Below are 18,737 nucleotides of genomic sequence, written 5' to 3' on the forward strand. Positions count from 1 at the left end.
CTTTTTATTTTCTCTTTCTCTCTCGCACACACACTTAATTCTAAAACATTTCTAACTAAGTTCTCCTGAATAATATGTGAAACAACACACCTGGGTGCGATAATATAATGGCACCCATTTAGGACCTGAGGCATAATTCCCTGTATACTTTGCATTTTAGAGTAATGCTGCCATTCCAAATTCATGCCCCAAACCTCTTATACAAACACAATTGACTGCAAACACCACTGAGCAGAGAACATGGTGTTCAGTGCTCTCTTGTATTGATGTGCTTAACAGTTACATACACCACTCGTGTACGTCTGTTTACATAGGATTCATCACCTGCTGAATCTCCTCTCATTCTGACTGAGAGATTTGAGATTTTTGAGCTGTTTTTGCTGCAATTATTTCAGCATCAGACAATAGAGTTATTTATCAGCTAAGAAGATTGGAATGTTTTCCCTTAATGAAAAATATGTCCTTTTATTCTGATTCTGTCTCCACTTCACATTCTCCATGCTGTCCATTTCCTTCATGTCTGGGAGGCCTCAAAACCATCTGAAGAGGCAGGAGATGAGTTCTGATTGCTGCACTTATAGGTACAGTAAATTTACTTTCTCAGACACAGGAGTTTTTTGCCTGTGATATTAGCTACATTAAAGTTACCCTGTGCTGAGAATTCTCTGTTCTATTTTAAATAAGAGTGATGTGACCCACCCTCTGCTAGTTTCGGAAAAGTCAATAGTTCAAAAATCTATTAGCCAGTTAACAGGGCAGTATTCCAAAACTATTTCAGGCTGCGTGACCCTGTTACAACCAATTGTACTGCATTTGTCAATCCAAGGGCATTGTTGCATTGCTATATATTATACAGACATACACACGTGAGTATGCACGCATTCACTCAGAGTAAGAGAATATGAATCACTGGGCCAAACTGAGCTTTCATTTGCACAGTGTAAATCTATTTCAACCAATGGAGTTACTCCAGATTTGCAAGGGTCTGAGGGCTCATCACTGCTGCTGCTGATCACTCTGGCCCTGATTCAGAAAAGCACTTGAGCATGTGGGCAATGGAGGTGTTTAAAGTTAAGCACATGGAAAATCAGCAGTTTGCAAGACCAAGCCCTAAATGACTGAAATTTGGCCTTCATTTATTGATTGATTGTTTAGCACCAACAATAGGTTTAAATTTGAGATGGACCCCGGAGATTAATCCCCAAGTTGGTACCTCTGAACATGAGGATACCACACATGGGATAAGTAATTATTTGATCTAATGCCAAATACATGGGCAGAGATCCCTCTTCATTTTCACATCTTTTCATTTTCACATCTAATCATGTAGTTCTCATTTGGGGAATTACATCCAGGCATCAGACAACTGGATTTTCCCACCTTCTAGAGGTTTTGCTGGAAATGATGCAAGATAACAAAAACCACTCCATTTGCTGTTATTAGAGTTTAGTTTTTCTCATAAATGACAATCAGTTGTCATTGCAATCGGTCACTCTTGAGCCACACAAAGAATCTTCCCATACAGTGCAGGGAGACTCCTCCTGTGGTGATGCCTTACATTTCAAGAGATGGATTTTATCAAAAAATAAGTTGGTATATCAAATATACAGTATTATATACACACCCATGCCCATATATGTAGACATGATACCCATGCAATAAACTATATTTATCTTCCACATTTGAATGATTTACCTGCACTCTGCCCATTAACTTCTCCAATCAGGATTAATTCCAAAACTCTGAGTAGATTTAAATCACCTCCATTACCACACACACACACACATTTTCCTTTTCCCCCAAATGGTCGGATTCCCTCCCCCCACAAAATGACATTTGTCTGCAGCAAAAGGCTGTCGTCATTCAGTCCTGGAGCAATGACAACTTTTCAGTCCACTCTCTGGTGAAATCATTACAGCTAGTTTTAAAAAAAAAACATGTTACCGGTGAAAAAATATATACATAGATAAGTCAGCCATGAGATGCTAATTAGTAGATAAATGTCTCTTTCTTCATTGGAGTCTATACTGCTATAAAGTCAACAATTTAATTCTCACTCTCAGATGTATGCTAATCATTTACATTTACATTGTTTGTTTTACTCATGAAAACACGTACACATGGGTTCTCTATAGGTAAAATCCACTCCTATGCAGAGGGCCAATACAAGGCCTAGCCACAACTTATTAGAGGGCTTGCATGGGACTGATGTGGTGGATGAGCCTTGTATCTAACCCTATGTTGGTATTATCCAGCTGATTTAATTTCAAGTTCATCTCATGCACTTTGGGAGGTAATTTTGGCTGTCAAGCTAAACAAAATGTACTGACAATAAAATGTTATGCCATCAGTAGAGTTTAAGGCTAGGAGGGATCAGTATGAATAACTAATTATATGACCAAAGCGTGTATCAGAGGGTTGGGGTGGAATGAATTTATTCCACTACTGAGCGAACACTGTGACAAAACAGAATTGAAAAAGTTAGGCAAATACTCTCTCTCTCTCTCTCTCTCTCTCTCTCTCTCTATATATATATATATATATATATATATATAGAAAATGTGCAACAAATTTCTGTATTGTCTTTATATTTTTCCAAGGCTTTGGCCAAGTTCCTAGAGTGAGGTCCAGCAGTTTGGTGTCACTTTCCCAGTGGAAAGCAGCCGTAAACTCAGCAGATCAAGCCCCTAAAGAGACTCTCCTGGATAGATATATCCTTGAGTAGTGCAGAGATCCTGTATGGCTCCCACACCACTTACTGTCACTGTCAGCATAGAGGGTGTGGCTAGGGGCAAGGTGTATTATTTGGAGCTTCCATAAACCTGGCTGCCGTATGGACCCTTGGGGCCACTGGCAGCTGATGAAGGTGAAAGGATCTTGAGACTGTGGCCTGGTACAGAGCAGCCCCAGAACCAGGAAGTCCAAAGGGCACTGCACCAAGCACTCTATGCCTACAGGTGAAGATCTGTCCCTTCAAACTTTAGTGATATGGTTTATTTTAAGGCTTTTTTTAAAAAATGTACTTAGTGTCTAAAATCTTGACAATTGATTTTTTTTAAGAAACAAGAGGAGATATTCCAAGTGTGAGTGAAAATATTGGTTTAGCCTAATTTTTTGTTTACAAAATAACATATGATTAGCTTTAAGGAAAGAAGTTTTACCAGGATAATAAATATCACTTAAAAAATCTGAATTTTGTTGTTCACTAGGAACAACTGAAAAAAATATGCTTGAAGTCTAAAAACATAATGAGGAATTCCTTCATTTCATAAATCAATATTTTATTGATTTATCCTAAACAGAATTTTCTTTAAGTTCCTGAAGTATTTTACAGCTTTGGCTGCATAATGTCAGTGTGCAACTGGCAAAAATAAAATAAAATAAAATAAACCTTCAGTATTGTTGCTTAAAACAAGAGAATCTATACACACACACTCAGACATAAAACAAACCTTCATCATGTTACAGTTAAGGTTGCTAATGCAATTCAAGAGAATGGTCTGAATGGGAAAGGCTGGTGTCAGATCTATTTATGTCACTTAGCTTGTGGTTTCCATAGTTTAGGAGGTTTAGTCAAAAGATTTTGTGGTTTTGTTTTTAACAGATGTGCCCAGTGATTGTTTCAGTTTCTTTCTCTGATTCCTATACTAGTTCTTACCACCCAGTTCCAGTCCCCAGCCAGTCCTTGTTCTCTAGCTACAGCTCTCCATAGTCCAATACTAACACTGATTCAACAACCAGTCCCACTCCCTAGTTCCAGTCCAGAGGCAGTGCTGGTATCCCAAATCCAACCCTGCATCTGAGCCACAGCACCCAAGCACCTCCTGCTTTTGCCTCCTGTGTCTCCCCATCCCTCAGTCCACTCTTCTCCTCCCGCTAATATCTGCAAAAGGGAAAACCTGCTTCACGGGAACCTATACAGTCCACCTAGGCAGGGCTCCCTTCAATCAAATTTTAGTAGACTTACCAGCTGCCAAAAGTGCCCGTACATCAAAGCTCAGAGCCTCATTTCTTCCTGCAGTCAATTCCCACATCCAACCCATCTCTAATGATCCAACATCTCCGGGATGTTCTGGGATATAGCTAAGTGTTTAGATTTTAAAACATTAATTGCTTAGTAATGAAATAATTCCAAGCAATTAAAACTAATTGCTAAGCAAGTGGAGGAGAGCCAATCTGTTCCAGTGAAGATGGTTAATATTCGCTTTCATAATCAACATTCTAGTAACCCACACTATGCATACAGGTAGGTCAATATCTGCATATCTCTGATTTTTGGTATTTATAGTGTATTCTGTTTAAAGCTAGATGAGTCCAAAAACTCTTAAGAACATTTTTACACACTGGCTAACTGGATTGCATCTCCTTCACACCAGAGTATTTGGGTGTATATCTTTAAATGCTAGTTCCTGTGATGGGGATCCATTTAATAAGGAGGATTATTTCTTAAAACTCAGTGACTTTACAAAGTCATATATGCTGAAATGTGCAAATCAAACTATACTGCACATGTCCCAATTGGGAGTTCAAACACATATCCTGTGCTGAGAAACCTAAGGCTGAAAATTATGCCACTTTGCAGCAAAACAATGTAAGTGTTAATTTTTGATTAACTAGTATGTTAATCAAAACTATGCCACCTGTGATTATGAAATTTTATAATAAAATATTTTCCTATCCTAGACTATACAGTGAAATTTTTAAACAAATCTCACCCCGAGATCAAAAAGTAGAAGCAAGGTAGTTAAAATAAAGCTTACAAATGCAACTCCCAATGCGTCCGTAACTTTGGAATCATATGAATATATAAATTTATATTAATTATATTTGGGTATGAAGACTGAGCAGGCATTTCTCTTGAAATCAACAGATAAACAATCTCATCTATAACATGTGGTCTTTTTTACAGTAGGAAATGTACAGTACATAAATATATAAATAAAAATATATACAGTACATGGTCACACATTCACGTAAGCCATAAAGTGACACATATTAAAAAAATATATAAGCAACTATGTTTTATATGTTTGGATCTGCCTCTGATCTCCATCATTGCCTGCTGAGTGTCAACGGGCAAATCACTGCCGTCCTGTGCCTAGTTTCCCCATCTGTAAAATGGGGATAATATACTGACCTCCTTTGTAAAGCATTTTGTGTTCTACTGATTAAAAGCGCTATATAAGGTCTATTATTATGAATATGAATTCAAGATAAACTTGTACTTTACGTATTCACTACTGTCAAAAATATGTAAGCAGAAAATTGTCCTTTACTGAGTCCTATATTCCATAAGAAAAGTTGAAACTTGATGAGACAGAGTTTCCGCATTGCAGAACAAATTTATTTGTCACCAACACACATTAAGGGACCCTCTCCAGATGATGTAGGAAAACAGCATCTTGATCTTGTCCGTACACAATTAGGAAATGTTTATGGTATCCACTGACTGGGTGCCTTGAAAATTATTTAAAATTCAGATGTATGCATAATAATTATCCTAGTTGCCACTGTTTAAATGTTAATGCAGTCAAAACAAGTGTAAGTAGAGATAGAAGTTCTTATTTGTAGTTATCTTGAAGAGACAAGTGGTAGGAGAGAGGATTGTATCCTGTTAGCATTATCATAGTTTTAAAAAAGTTCCTTCCATCAATAGGTTACATGAATAAAATGACCCCGAAGGTCTAGTATCTACAATATGTACATTCCTCTGTGACTTTCAGGTCTTTGTGTGCTTGGTTTACCTCTGACGAAAGATCAGCCATTCTTGAATGTCAATCCATTTCCTCTCTGCTTCAGATAATGTTTGCCTCAGACATGTGCCCAAAGGGGGCATATTTTTTTAATTTTGGGGTTCCATTTTATTGGCATGAAATGAGTTTGGAGAGAGGAAATAATGCTTTGGCGAATGGGTTGTTTTCCTTTTAAAAGGGAAGAGATAAGCCCTTGGAAAAAACAAAACCTGAAACTGTAGTAGCTTAAAGCATCCATAGGTAAAGAGGGACAGGGAGGAATCCTGTCATGTACTGCAGGTTCCACTGTCCTCAGATAGCGTTTTCAATTAAAGAAAGGTGGTGGATTCATCTATGGCTCCTTGCTATTCCCTCCCGGCACAGCCAGGGCATCCTGCTGCTGATAGATCTCTTGGATCAACATTGTGTTTGTATTCTTCCATTCTCTATACTTCCTTGCTGTCAGCTCAGGATCCTCCAGCAATTGGTTAATCATGGCCAGGTCATGCTCTTTACACTAGTAGGAAATCAAGAGGGTTAATAAATATATATATATTTTCATACAAACTGTACACTGTATTTCCCTTAATAAAAACTGTATGAACATAAAGCTGGCAAATTGCTCATTTTGGCCATGTGATTCCCTTTTTGAGTATGGGAATTTTAAAACACAGCCCATGGCAAAAGTTTTTTCCAATTGAAGTTACGGTTCTGTTTATACCTGGGTATTTAAAATATACCAGATTTTTCACACAAGCTCAAGAGAAGAGTTACGTGAAGAACTGATCACTTTTCACATCATTTTACAAAAATGCTAAATTTAAAAAAAACTGGTAACAGCAGCAGCAATTACTGCAATTCAGACATAGTTTTTGACTTTCCTGAAAAACACTCCCTTCCCACATTGTAAATACTCTACTTTAAGTCCTAGACAGATTCAATTTAGATGTAATCCATACTCACATAGGGTAGTTATCTGTCCCACTCTAGTGGCTAGACCACATAGAGAGGTTTACAAGGCTGCTACTACTTTTAAGTTAATGCACCCAGTTCCTTTAGCTCAGTATGAAGAGGCTCACATTTTTAGGCCCAGAGATCTCAGCTTCAGCCCTCACAGAGGATGTGAGCAGAGACATCAGTACATGGAGAATAAACACCTCAAGGTGGACAGGGATGGTGTCCCTAGCCTCTGTTTGCCAGAAGCTGGGAATGAGCGACAGGGGATGGATCACTTGATGATTACTTGCTCTGTTCATTCCCTCTGGGGCACCTGCATTGGCCACTGTCAGAAGACAGGATACTGGGCTAGATGGACCTTTGGTCTGACCCACTATGGACGCTCTTATGTTCTTATGTTTTCTATTGCGGAGCTCCATTTTCCTTTTCCAGGTCTACAGTATCTTACTATCCTTTTAGTGTGTCCCAGGCATACAGGGCTCCTCCAAGTGCTGATACTGGATTTCAACTATGGACACGTAGACGTCAACAAAATGTTCTTAGTAATTGTAGGGTGAGGACAAAGGGATCTGAACTGAAATGGTTCTCCACCAATCATCATTTAACTATGCCAGCTCCGGGCAGAAGCCTCTGTTGAGACAAATTAACTGCAAAAGTGGTCAATTCCCTCTGGCATATGCTCGGAGCAGGCCTCTGCTGTTAAACAGCCCCATGAGATGAAATTCTAGTGTTATAATAAGAAGGGATAAGCAAATACCCATTCTGGGTAGAAAAAAATAATAAAAACTATGTATGTGAGGCAGCAGACCCCTCCACTGGCCTCTGTCAAGCACCTCTAGTCAGCCTCAGGCAAGGATCATTACAGAAGAAAGGCAAAAGTAAGACAGAGAAGGTTTCCAGGTCAGAGCTAGGAGGATGAGACAGAGAGTAAGTGGGGAAGTAAAGGCAGGTAAGTGGGCCTAGAGCTTTCTTGACCCCAAGAATTATGCACAAAAGTGGTCCTGACCCATAGCCTCAACAACTTTCCCGGAAGGCCTGACCTCTGTGATCTGTGCTTCTTGAACCAACTGGAACTGGACAGCTTATTAAAAAGGCAGATTACTCAGGTTCAACCCTATGTCTAGCTGGCAACCTTTATAAGAGGACAGCACAAGGCACAGGACAGAGAAACAAAGACGTGCTGGTAACATAGAAGAGGGGATTTTTTTTTCCCAATAGGGAAATTTTCTTATTTTGTGGATCTTTCTTCCATATCTCTGGAGAAAAGACTAATTTCCCCCATTCATTTAACATGTGAAACACTCTGCACACAGCTTCCCTCTCTTCCTAATCATCTGAAGTATGTTTTGCTAATGATATACTGTGGCAGCAGCAATGATTCATTGCTAGAGATGTGGAGTAGCAAGTCCAAACTAAGAATCCCAGTCAGCTTCGGTATGTTCATAAATCACTCCGCTTTAAGCTCATAAAGGTTTAGTCAAAGCACAGCAAATATGGATCAGATGTAAGACTTTCCTGAGTTCTGCATTTCCAATAGATCATGCAGGGTTAATTATGTTCTGCTTCATATAATATTAAAAAGAAATTACTTTAAAAGCATACTTTTCTACTGATGCACAGTTTGGCATTTTCCTTACTATGAGAATGTGCCTTTCACACTAGCTAATGTAAACACCATTGCTTAAAGAATTCTATTTGTGTCCGTGTGAAATTCTCTAATGCCATATTTATTTTGTTAACACTCCAATCTCCTGGTTTGAATATAGCAGAACCCATATTTTCTGCATTAAGAAACGTATCCAAGAAAATTATCTTTCCATACTCAACTAGTGTTAGATCAAAACAAAAAAGTCTGAAGTTATAAAGAGTGCTATCCACTGTCAGGTCCATGATTTACTCATTTATTTTCCCAGAGGGATGTGAATCCCCTTAGGAAATAAACAAAAACTCTAATAGCACTAAAGCGTTTATCCCCAACTCACCATTATCCCAGTCTGAAGATTTAACACTAACATGTGAACTACCAATCCACTTGGCATTAAGTGGTTCTGTTCTTTCCTTTACTGGTGATACACATTACACTGGAAAAAACAGGTAACGTTTTTCTGTCTCCCAGTTTCCTCACCTGTAAAATGTGGATACTATTTATCTATCTTACAAATGTGTGGTGGGGCTTACTTCATTAATGATGAGATCCTCAGACAGCAGATGCTATAGAAGAATAGATTATTATGAGTCTCAGAACAGCTGATTTGGCATTAATACCAGTGAGAAATCTTTTTATAAATTTCTCCAGAGTAGACATGACTTAAAGCTAAGTAAAAACATTTGAGGTAAGATACTCGGTTCTTACTTCTAGTAACAAAAAAGCAAGAGGATGGGGAAGGCAATTTTTTTTAATGTTCATTCAAATCTCTCTATTTACAATTTAATTTTATATTAATATGTTTTCTCTCTCTCTCTCTCTCTTCCAGTAGCACCCAGAAACAGGACTAGAAATTCCATGAGACACAAATGAGGCTCCAAGTGATTCCTATCCATCAGAGCATCACAAAGTCTATCTATCTCTCAGACCCCCCAGGGAATGTTCTGAGAAACCCTCTCATCCTCTGACCATGGTAAGATTCCAACATGAAAGCAGGATGCCTGTGTTATTAAAACTATTTTAGTTCCAGGAGGCCCTTAAAATAGCTTTAGCACATCCTGTGCATTCTGCAGTAATCCCTTAAGGAAAACGTTCTTGGCTAAGGATCATTTGTTTGTCCATTACCACCAGTGTACTTTTTCTGCTCTCCCTCCTTTGAGGCTGCCCCATTCAGTGCACTCACCAAACACCCACTGAAAGTGTGAATTTTACAACTGACTACAATATGATCTCTTATAAATTCCTGACACCTTCTCCAATCAGGCTGGAACTACAGCAAGACCTGAACTATTGCTTCCACTTTCAAATATAGCCACAAAACACAGAGGCAGGAGAAAGTGAAACATTATTTCAAAGACTTAACTGAACAACATTCACTTTGAGATCTGGGTGAAGTTTAGGATTGTTTCTTTTTCAATTCAAACTGTTTCCCCTCTTTTTAGGCTGGAACTTTACCCCTCGTAACACCTCACCTTTAATGTGCTATTCAGCATTCGGATTTGGTGGAGTTTCTCATTCATGGAGGGGTTTTTGCTCCGTTTGGCGAAGGACTTTCTGAGCTCTTTTTTGGTTGAAGGTCGACGGTCCCCGATGGGAGACAAACTTGCTTGTTCTAATGACTTGTAAAGTCGCTCCATTTCATCTTCAGAGCATTTTGCCTGTTCTATAAAGAAAAGAATAATAATAAATAAGAATGTGACTATGATAGCAAGTTACAGTGATGCTGGATTCAATTAACAGGATTTTAACAAAGTTAAAGTGACTATATTTTCAAAATAAAAACAGATGGCAATTTTTCAGTAACATACATATGACAAAAAAAAAAGTAAGTGCTGGTATTGATACTTCCAGCTTCTGTCTCAACAGTGACAAGTCTATTTCTTGAAGTGAAAGGCTATTTTGTGGTCTGAATGTCTTTATTATGTAACTCTGAACAAGTGTTAACAACATTCACTTTGAGCAAAAAGAAGCTTTGATAGAATCTACTCTCATTCAGCTTTTCCCTTCACTCCAAACACTGTTCATCACCTTGAACACTTGTTCCACTGGTCTCTCTCCGTTCCTAGAAAACACAGAGCAAATTCTGTTTGATACAGCAGCATATCTTGAACTAACATTTTGTAGTTTTTAAACACACAACCAAAAATATTTGATTGAGGGAATAAAAAAACAGGGCATTTCAGGAGTCACGAAAGAAGTTTCCGAGATGCTGGGACTATGTATGAACAACTAGGACATATGGTCACATTACATATAGTTGCCAAATTTCATACACTGACTGTGGCACAGAATTCCTCATGGAACTTTCACAATGAATCCTTGTTTAAGAGTGTTTCAATTATTCCTTTCAGTATGACAGCTTTCTAGGTGCAGCACCATCTCGTCTAGATGGGGACATTTGGGAGAAGGAGAGAACAGCTGGGAATTAAGCAGAAAGATAGGACAAAAGCAGCCCTGGATAAAAGGTAATTTTTTAAAGACACTATTTAATATGAAGGTGCAATAATTAATATGTGCCAGGTTTAGATGACTGAAGGTTAGTAAAAAGTAGTGCTGTCACTTAATCACAGTTAACTCACGCGATTAACTCAAAAAATTAATCGCAGTTAAAAAAATTAATCACGATTAATCCACGTTTTAATCACACTGTTAAACAATAGAATACCAATTGAAATTTATTAAATATTTTGGATGTTTTTCTACATTTTCAAATGTATTCATTTCAGCTGCAACACAGAATACAAAGTGTACAGTGTTCACTTCATTATTTTTATTACAAATATTTGCACTGTAAAAATGATAAACAGTATTTTTCAATTCACCTCATACAAGTATTGTAATGCAATCTCTATCGTGAAAGCGCAATTTACAAATTTTGTTACATATCTGCACTCAAAAACAAAGCAATGTAAAACTTTAACGCCTACAAGTCCACTCAGTCCTACTGCTTGTGCAGCCAATCGCTAAGAGAAACAAGTTTGTTTACATTTACAGGAGATAATGCTGCCTGATTCTTATTTACAATGTCACCTGAAAGTGAGAACATAGCTGGCATTGCAAGGTATTTACGTGCCAGATATGCTAAACATTCGTATGCCCCTTCATGCTTTGGCTACCATTCCAGAGGACATGCTTCCATACTGATGATGTTCATTAAAAAAATAATACATTAATTAAATCTGTGACTGAACTCCTTGGGGGAGAATTGTATGTCCCCTGCTCTGTGTTTTATCCGCATTCTGCAATATATTTCATGTTATAGCAGTCTTGGATGATGACCCAGCATGTTGTTCATTTTAAGAACATTTTCACTGCAGCTTTGATAAAACGCAAAGAAGGTACCAATGTAAGATTTCTAAAGATAGCTACAGCACTTGACCCAAGATTTAAGAATCTGAAGTGCCTTCCAAAATCTGAGAGGGACGGAGCGTGGAGCATGTTTTCAGAAGTCTTAAATGAGCAACACTCCAATGCAGAAACTACAGATGATGAAACCCGAACCTGACTCAGATGATGAAAATGAACATATGTTGATCTGCACTGCTTTGGATAGTTATAGAGAAGAACCCATCATCAACATGGACTGATGTCCTCTGGAATGATGGTTGAAGCATGAAGGGACGTATGAATCTTTAGTGCATTTGGCACGTAAATATCTTGCAACGCCGGCTACATCAGTGCCATGCAAATGCCTGTTCTCACTTTCAGGTGCCATTGTAAACAAGACGCAGGCAGCATTATCTCCTGCAAATATAAACAAACTTGTTTGTCTGAGCGATTGGCTGAACGAGAACTAGGACTAAATGGACTTGTAGGCTCTAAAGTTTTACATTGTTTTATTTTTGAATCCAGTTATTTTTTTGTACATAACTCTACATTTGTAAGTTCAACTTTCATTATAAAGAGATTACACTACAGTACTTGTATTAAGTGAATTGGAATATACTATTTATTTTATTTTTACAGTGCAAATATTTATAATAAAAATAAATATAAAGTGAGTACTGTATACTTTGTATTCTGTGTTATAATTTAAATCAATACATTTGAAATGTGGAAAACATCCAAAAATATTTATATAAATGGTATTCTATTATTATTTAACAGTGTGATTAATCTGAAATAATTTTTTTAATCATGCGATTAATCGTGATTAATTTTTTTAATCGCGGGATTAATCACGATTAATTTTTTTAAGCACTTGACAGCCCTTGTAAAAAGGCATTTTCAATATGGGAATCTTGACTGTAGGACTCATTTTGCTGCTGGTTTGACAAGGCCACAGATTTTTGGTCATCAGCTCATACTACAAGCTACACAGTTTAGGCTCATCTAGCCCACATAATCTCTCAGGAAAAAGGCCTGGGTTTATTGTTTCTTTCAGTGATATTGGGTCCTTTAGCTGGCAATGGTATAACATTCAATTTTATTTCACTGCTTTTTTTTTTTTTTAAATGGCCACCTATGTGCCAACTGAATTTTGTTGATCAGAATATTTTATAAACTGAAGTAAATTAAAAAGTGAAATTAATCCTTTCCTTTCATCCTACCAAACTGTCTTTTCTTGTCTGAAGGAACAGGTCCCACGCATCTTCCCCCCACACGCCACCCAACACACACACTCTCTCTCCTTTATATAAAAGAGCCTTCACATTATGACTGCCCTAACCTCTCCAAGGAAAGGATTAATTAATACTGCCCATAGTGATCCATCTTCTTGGATCTCCCCAGTAAATATTTTAAGGAAAAGGTAAATGAAAGCGACCACTGTGTCACATGCTTCTTTTATAAGCCTATGTCGTACAGGTTCTTAAGTGACACTTGCCATTAGAGAGCAGCACTAAGGGAGATCAAAGAATCATAGAGTATGCTAAGAGCCAAGATTTGATCCTAAGAATATCTTTGTAAGGTTTTCCTATAGCACCCATGACCATAATGTCTAAAGGCCTCATCCTGTATCCACTGAAGTGAATGGGAATCTTTCCATTGACTTCAATGGACAGTGGCTCAGGCACAAAATGTTGAAGTAGTATAAAAGATGTTTCCCACGTTCTAGAAAATGTTGCTTTCTTTCCCCCTCCCCACAATGCTTTTTAAAACCCTTTGGCTATAGTGAGAAAACTTTAGCTTTATGATACTTTACATATATTTGTGTTTCCAGTGCTTAAGGCATGTGTGGGTTATCAGGCATTTTTACATTACTTTGCAAATATAAACAGATTGACTGTACCTTGACTGGAACTAATTATAGCTTATGGCTTTGATACAATATTTGAGGGGAGGGGGAAGCAACTGCTGTATATTTAACAAGCTACAGGAAACAGAAAAAAAATGCACGTGCTAGGCATAATACACGGCAGTAATATTTCCTGAAAATTGCTGGCTCACACTGTTTACTTTGGAAGAAGCAGCTGCATTTGGTTCAAAAGTGGATTTCTGCTCATGGCAGGGTTGGCTTTGCTGGTAACATGACATATTGGGATCGTAAATGTGACATTCAATTTCAGAGTGAAGGTAACAATTATCAGGTGTATAAGAAACTCAAGAGACAAAAAATAAATGGAATTTTATTTTATTAGCTTCATGCCACAGCCCAAAACACACTAATTAGGGAGTAGGGTTCAAAAAAGAACTAGATAAGTTCATGGAGGATAGGTCCATCAATGGCTATTAGCCAGGATTGGCTGGGATGCAACACCATGCTCTGAGTGTCCCTAAACCTCTGACTGGGAATGGGCAACAAGGGATGGATCACTTGATGATTACTTGTTCTGTTCGTTCCCTCTGAAGCATCTGGCACTGGCCACTGTCAGAAGACAGGATACTGGGCTAGATGGACCATTGGTCTGACCCAGTATGGCCACTCTTATGTTCTTACACAAGGCTTTCTTTTGGAGCTACTCAATGATGACCACCAATGCACTACAGGGACCACTGAGGAGCATGAGACATGCCATCCATGAACACACCTCTTCTGATTTCTGCATGCTGACATCTCATAGAGCAAAATTACTATTCTTAATAATAATAATAATAAATAATTAATAATCATCAGGGTATTTTATGTGGCAACACAGAGCACTAATTCCTAGGCCAACCAGACAATTTTCAAACTCTTTTTGATCAATTCCCCTTTCCATTGCCTCCACAAAACAATCCAATTGGAAAGATTCTCAACTTGCTACTAAAACACTCACATGGTCGAAGGCCAAAACCAGCTATTTATCTCAGAGCCTATATGACAATGAGTTGATGAAAATTCACATTTAATTAAATCACTTCATCAATTCGGAGCGGTTAAGGCCAGAAAGGACCATTAGATCATCTAGTCTAACCTCTTAAATCTCACAGGCTATTAAATGTCACTCATTTACCATTCCACTGAGCCCAGTAACTTGTGTTCTCATCCTACCTGCCTATTTTCTCAATTTAAACCTTATGATACAAGAAGGGAGGATTTCCTTATGGCCAAAAACTCAACACAGCAGCTCCCAAGTAACTCCATACAGTAGCTCCCAAGTGACTAGCACTTCAAAGGAGAGACAGAATAGGGTGACCAGATGTCTTGATCTTATAGGGACAGTCCTGATATTCAGGGCTTTGTCTTATATAGGTGTCTATTACCCCCCCTCCTCCCCATCTCAATTTTTCATACTTGCTATCTGGTCACCCTAGACCAGAATTTTGAATTCCACTTCCAAAGCCTTTCAAAACTGCAGAATTAAAGATTTTTTTCCCCAAAAAGGTGGGTCAGAGTCAGTAGATTTTACATAAAATGTTAAAATATGAAGCTGTTTCGCTCAGGTGAATAAAAGTAGTAACAGTGTAGAATCTAAATGGAATTTTAGAAAATGGTTTAAAACAGGATTCTGTTGACCATGGTATGTGGAGCACTGGTGGACTGGTCACATGATGTTCTTTGTTTCCAGTTGCTCATCAACCAGGAGCTATAACTAAGGAGAAGAGTTGCCACCGGAACAGTTAAAAATAACTAAGTAAATACTTGCCTAATATTTCTCTTTTGTAAACAAATCCTGTAGTTATCAATAGATAACATGCCTGTCTATAGATCAGAAGATTTCAGATTTGACTCCTGCCTGGCTTGTAGTTCTGATCTCAGCAGCCTGCCTTTTGAGCTCCCCTTCCCCAGAAGCAAAGCCCAATGCTTTGTGGTCTTGAAGGTTTTACTCAATGCTTCATATTCAATGCTATGCGATTGCAAATGTGAGAAGTGATCCAGATGACTATAAATGGCAAAGGAGTTGTCCACAAGACACTCACTTTTCAGATGTGGTCCATGCTTTTGAAATACCTCATTTTAATATGTCAATTAGGTGTTTCAACAAGTCCAATAAACAATTTGTGATAATAAAAAATACTTAGCACTTGGACAGTGCTTATCAACTTTGAAGTGTTTCACAAGCGGTTTGTCATGTCAGTAAACAAGACGACACGAATTGTAGTTTTGTTTCCATAAAAATATTAGGGAAAAAATTAAGGTTGGATGGTTGTGATAAAGTAAGCACTGACCCAAACCTTGACCTGCAACTGAACTTTTTCTGTTCAAATCATAGGCACTGACTCCATGGGTGCTCCGGGGCTGGAGTACTCACAGAAAAAAAATAGTAGGTGCTCAGCACCTACAAGCGGGCCCTGCTGATCAGCTATTCAGCAGCGGGCAGGAGGTGCTGGGGCGGGAGGTGGAGGAGCAGGGGCAGGAAGAGGCGGAGTGAGGGTGGGGCATTGGGGGAAGGGGTGGAGTGAGAGTCGAGCATCTCTGGAGAAATCTGAAAGTTGGTGACTCTGGTTCAAATAATGTAATGTAGTCACAAGTTATTTTCTATCTTTCAGCTTAGTGCTTCTGGTTCCATCCATGACTGGAAACAGAGTATTGATACAGTCTATCACAAGAGCAACTCAGTATTTTATTCCAAACAGAAGCAGGAAGCATAAGAAATCTCACAAGGAAGCCAATTCTCATGAGCTTTGTGAACAGATGTTTTAGGGCTCAGTGAATTCAATAGTTCATATAAAACTTGAGCAATCTTGGGTGTATTATTGTATCATTGCAATATGTTTACTATGGATCAGATAGTGAAAGGATATGCAGAGAGTACACATCACTCAGTCTCCCATGTTGAGTCATCTATATTGTGACACCCAAATGGGGTTTGTTCTGATGATGTACAGTAGAACCTCAGAATTATGAACACCTCGGGAATGGAGGTTGTTTGTAACGCTGAAATATTCATAGCTCTGAACAAATTGTTATGGTTGTTCTTTCAAAAGTTTACAACTGAACATTGACTTAGTACAGCTTTGAAACTTTACTATACAGGAGAAAAATGCTGCTTTTAACCATCTTAATTTAAAAGAAACAAGCACAGAAACAGTTTCCTTACCTTGGCTTGCCTTATCTTGGCAAATTTTTTTTTTAAACTTTCCCTTTATTTTTTAAGTAGTTTACATTTAACATTGACTTTTTTTTTCTTTGTCTTTGCTTCTGCCTGATTGTGTACTTCCGGTTCCAAATGAGTTGTGTGGTTGACCCGTCAGTTTGTAACTCTGGTGTTCATAACCCTGAGGTTCTACTGTAGCAGCAAAGTGCTGAAGAGTTTGAGTAGGTGAGCTTTCTCTAGAACCTCTCTGATCTTCATCCTTCCAACTGGCTCATCTAGCCAAATTCAGGTCAAGTTGTTATTCATCTCTAGCAACTTATTTCATAACTCATCACCAATTAGTATTTTCTCTACCCCTGCCCTTCAGAATATGTGGATTCTCTCTAAACCATGCAAGTTAAGCCATATAAATGCAACTGCAGCACTTCTTTATCTCATCCAAATTTTTCAGTTCAGAAGTGGATGATACAAACATGCTCATTTTTCTCCCAGCAGCGGCAGAGGGACTGGGAATAAAGTGAAATAGTGAAGATTAATAGAGAAGAAATACAGCTGTTATGTACTTTTCCATTTGTCTGGCATCATTAGCTACAGGCTTCTAAATTGTAGGATGTTACTGATGAACATACCACACTGATCAGTTTTACAGCATCTTTCAAGCAAGGATCCCCCAGCAGTTTACAAACATTGGTATGTTAAGCCTCACAACACTTCTGAAGGCATTATGTCTGCTATATAAGGGGGGGAGGGATAGCTCAGTGGTTTGAGCATTGGCCTGCTAAACCCAGGGTTGTGAGATCAATCCTTGAGGGGGCCCCTTAGGGATCTGGGGCAAAATCAGTACTTGTTCCTGCTAATGAAGGCAGGGGGCTGGACTCAATGACCTTTCAAGGTCCCTTCCAGTTCTAGGAGATGGGATATCTCCATTAATTAATTTATTTTATTTTATTTACATATGTTAGTAAATTGAGGCTGAAAGAGATTGCGACTTGCCCATTGCTACAGAGGGAGGAAGTGGCAGAAAAGGGAACAGAATTGAGACACTCAACTACTTGTTCTCCATTCCCCTAAATACCAGATCACACATCTTGCCAATAATGTCAGATAGACAAACCAAGTAACTTATCTGCTGCATCCTCATTCTCCTCTGCTGCACACAGTTATTGCTTGTGGCCAGGGCCGGATTAATGCAAGGGCTTTAGGGGCTGCAGCCCAGGGCCTCAGGCTAAGGCAACAGGCACGCCGACAGGGGAGGGGGACAATTGCCCGGAGGCCCGGGTGATTTAAAAGAGCCCGGGGGCCCCAGCCACCACCAGTGGTGCAGCGGGGCTAAGGCAGGTTTCCTGCCTGCCCTCGCTCCACGCCGCTCCTGGAAGTGGCCAGCACATTCCTGCGGCCCTGGGAGGGAGGGGGAGGGTGTCTCTGCACGCTGTCCCTGCCCCAAGCACCAACTCCGCAGCTCCCATTGCCCGGGAACTGCGGCCAATGGGAGCTGTGGGGGCGGTGCCTGAGGGCAACGACATGCCGCAGAGATCCCCTGTGCACCCCCTCCTAGGAGCCGCTGCCAGAGGGATGTGCCGGTCGCTTTCGGGAGCCACCTAAAGTAAGGGGTGACCCCTGAACCCCCACCCCCTACCCCAGCCTAGAGCCCACATCCCCTCTCTCACCTAAACTCCCTCCCAGAGCCCACACCCCCTCCCGCACCCAAACTCCCTCCCAGAGCCTGCATCCCCTTGGACAGGGCCCCACAAAATCTAATAGCCTCAGGCCCACAGGAGAGTTAATCCAGCCCTGCTTGTGGCTATCACAATGTCCCGACTGTACCAAATATTTTGGTGTCAAGGTTCACAGAAGAGAAAAGAGATCGGAGGGAGAAATGAAAAAAAAAAAAAAAGAAAGAAAAGAGAACTCTGCATCTCCATCTTGTGGCTCTCTTTCTCTCTCTCTCATCTCGTCTCCTTTCCCAGTTATGTCTGTGGGATTCCACTGTCTGCTTTTATGGTA

General features: G+C 39.3%; 1 protein-coding gene across 1 annotated transcript in view; it reads right to left on the reverse strand.

Annotated features, from left to right (window-relative positions):
- Window positions 1–5,322: 5,322 nt before the first annotated feature.
- The window catches only part of IPCEF1 (interaction protein for cytohesin exchange factors 1), a 106,052-nt gene continuing 92,637 nt past the window's right edge, over window positions 5,323–18,737 (reverse strand). Inside the window, exons 12-13 of the mRNA XM_042846410.2 lie at window positions 9,807–9,997; window positions 5,323–6,249 (exon numbers count right to left, since the gene is read on the reverse strand). Of these exons, the coding sequence (XP_042702344.2) occupies window positions 6,085–6,249; window positions 9,807–9,997 (356 nt within the window). The 3' untranslated portion in view covers window positions 5,323–6,084. The remainder of the gene's footprint in view (window positions 6,250–9,806; window positions 9,998–18,737) is intronic.

This window comes from Chrysemys picta, chromosome 3 (genome assembly GCF_011386835.1).
Source record: "Chrysemys picta bellii isolate R12L10 chromosome 3, ASM1138683v2, whole genome shotgun sequence".
NCBI classification, from domain to species: Eukaryota; Metazoa; Chordata; order Testudines; family Emydidae; genus Chrysemys; species Chrysemys picta.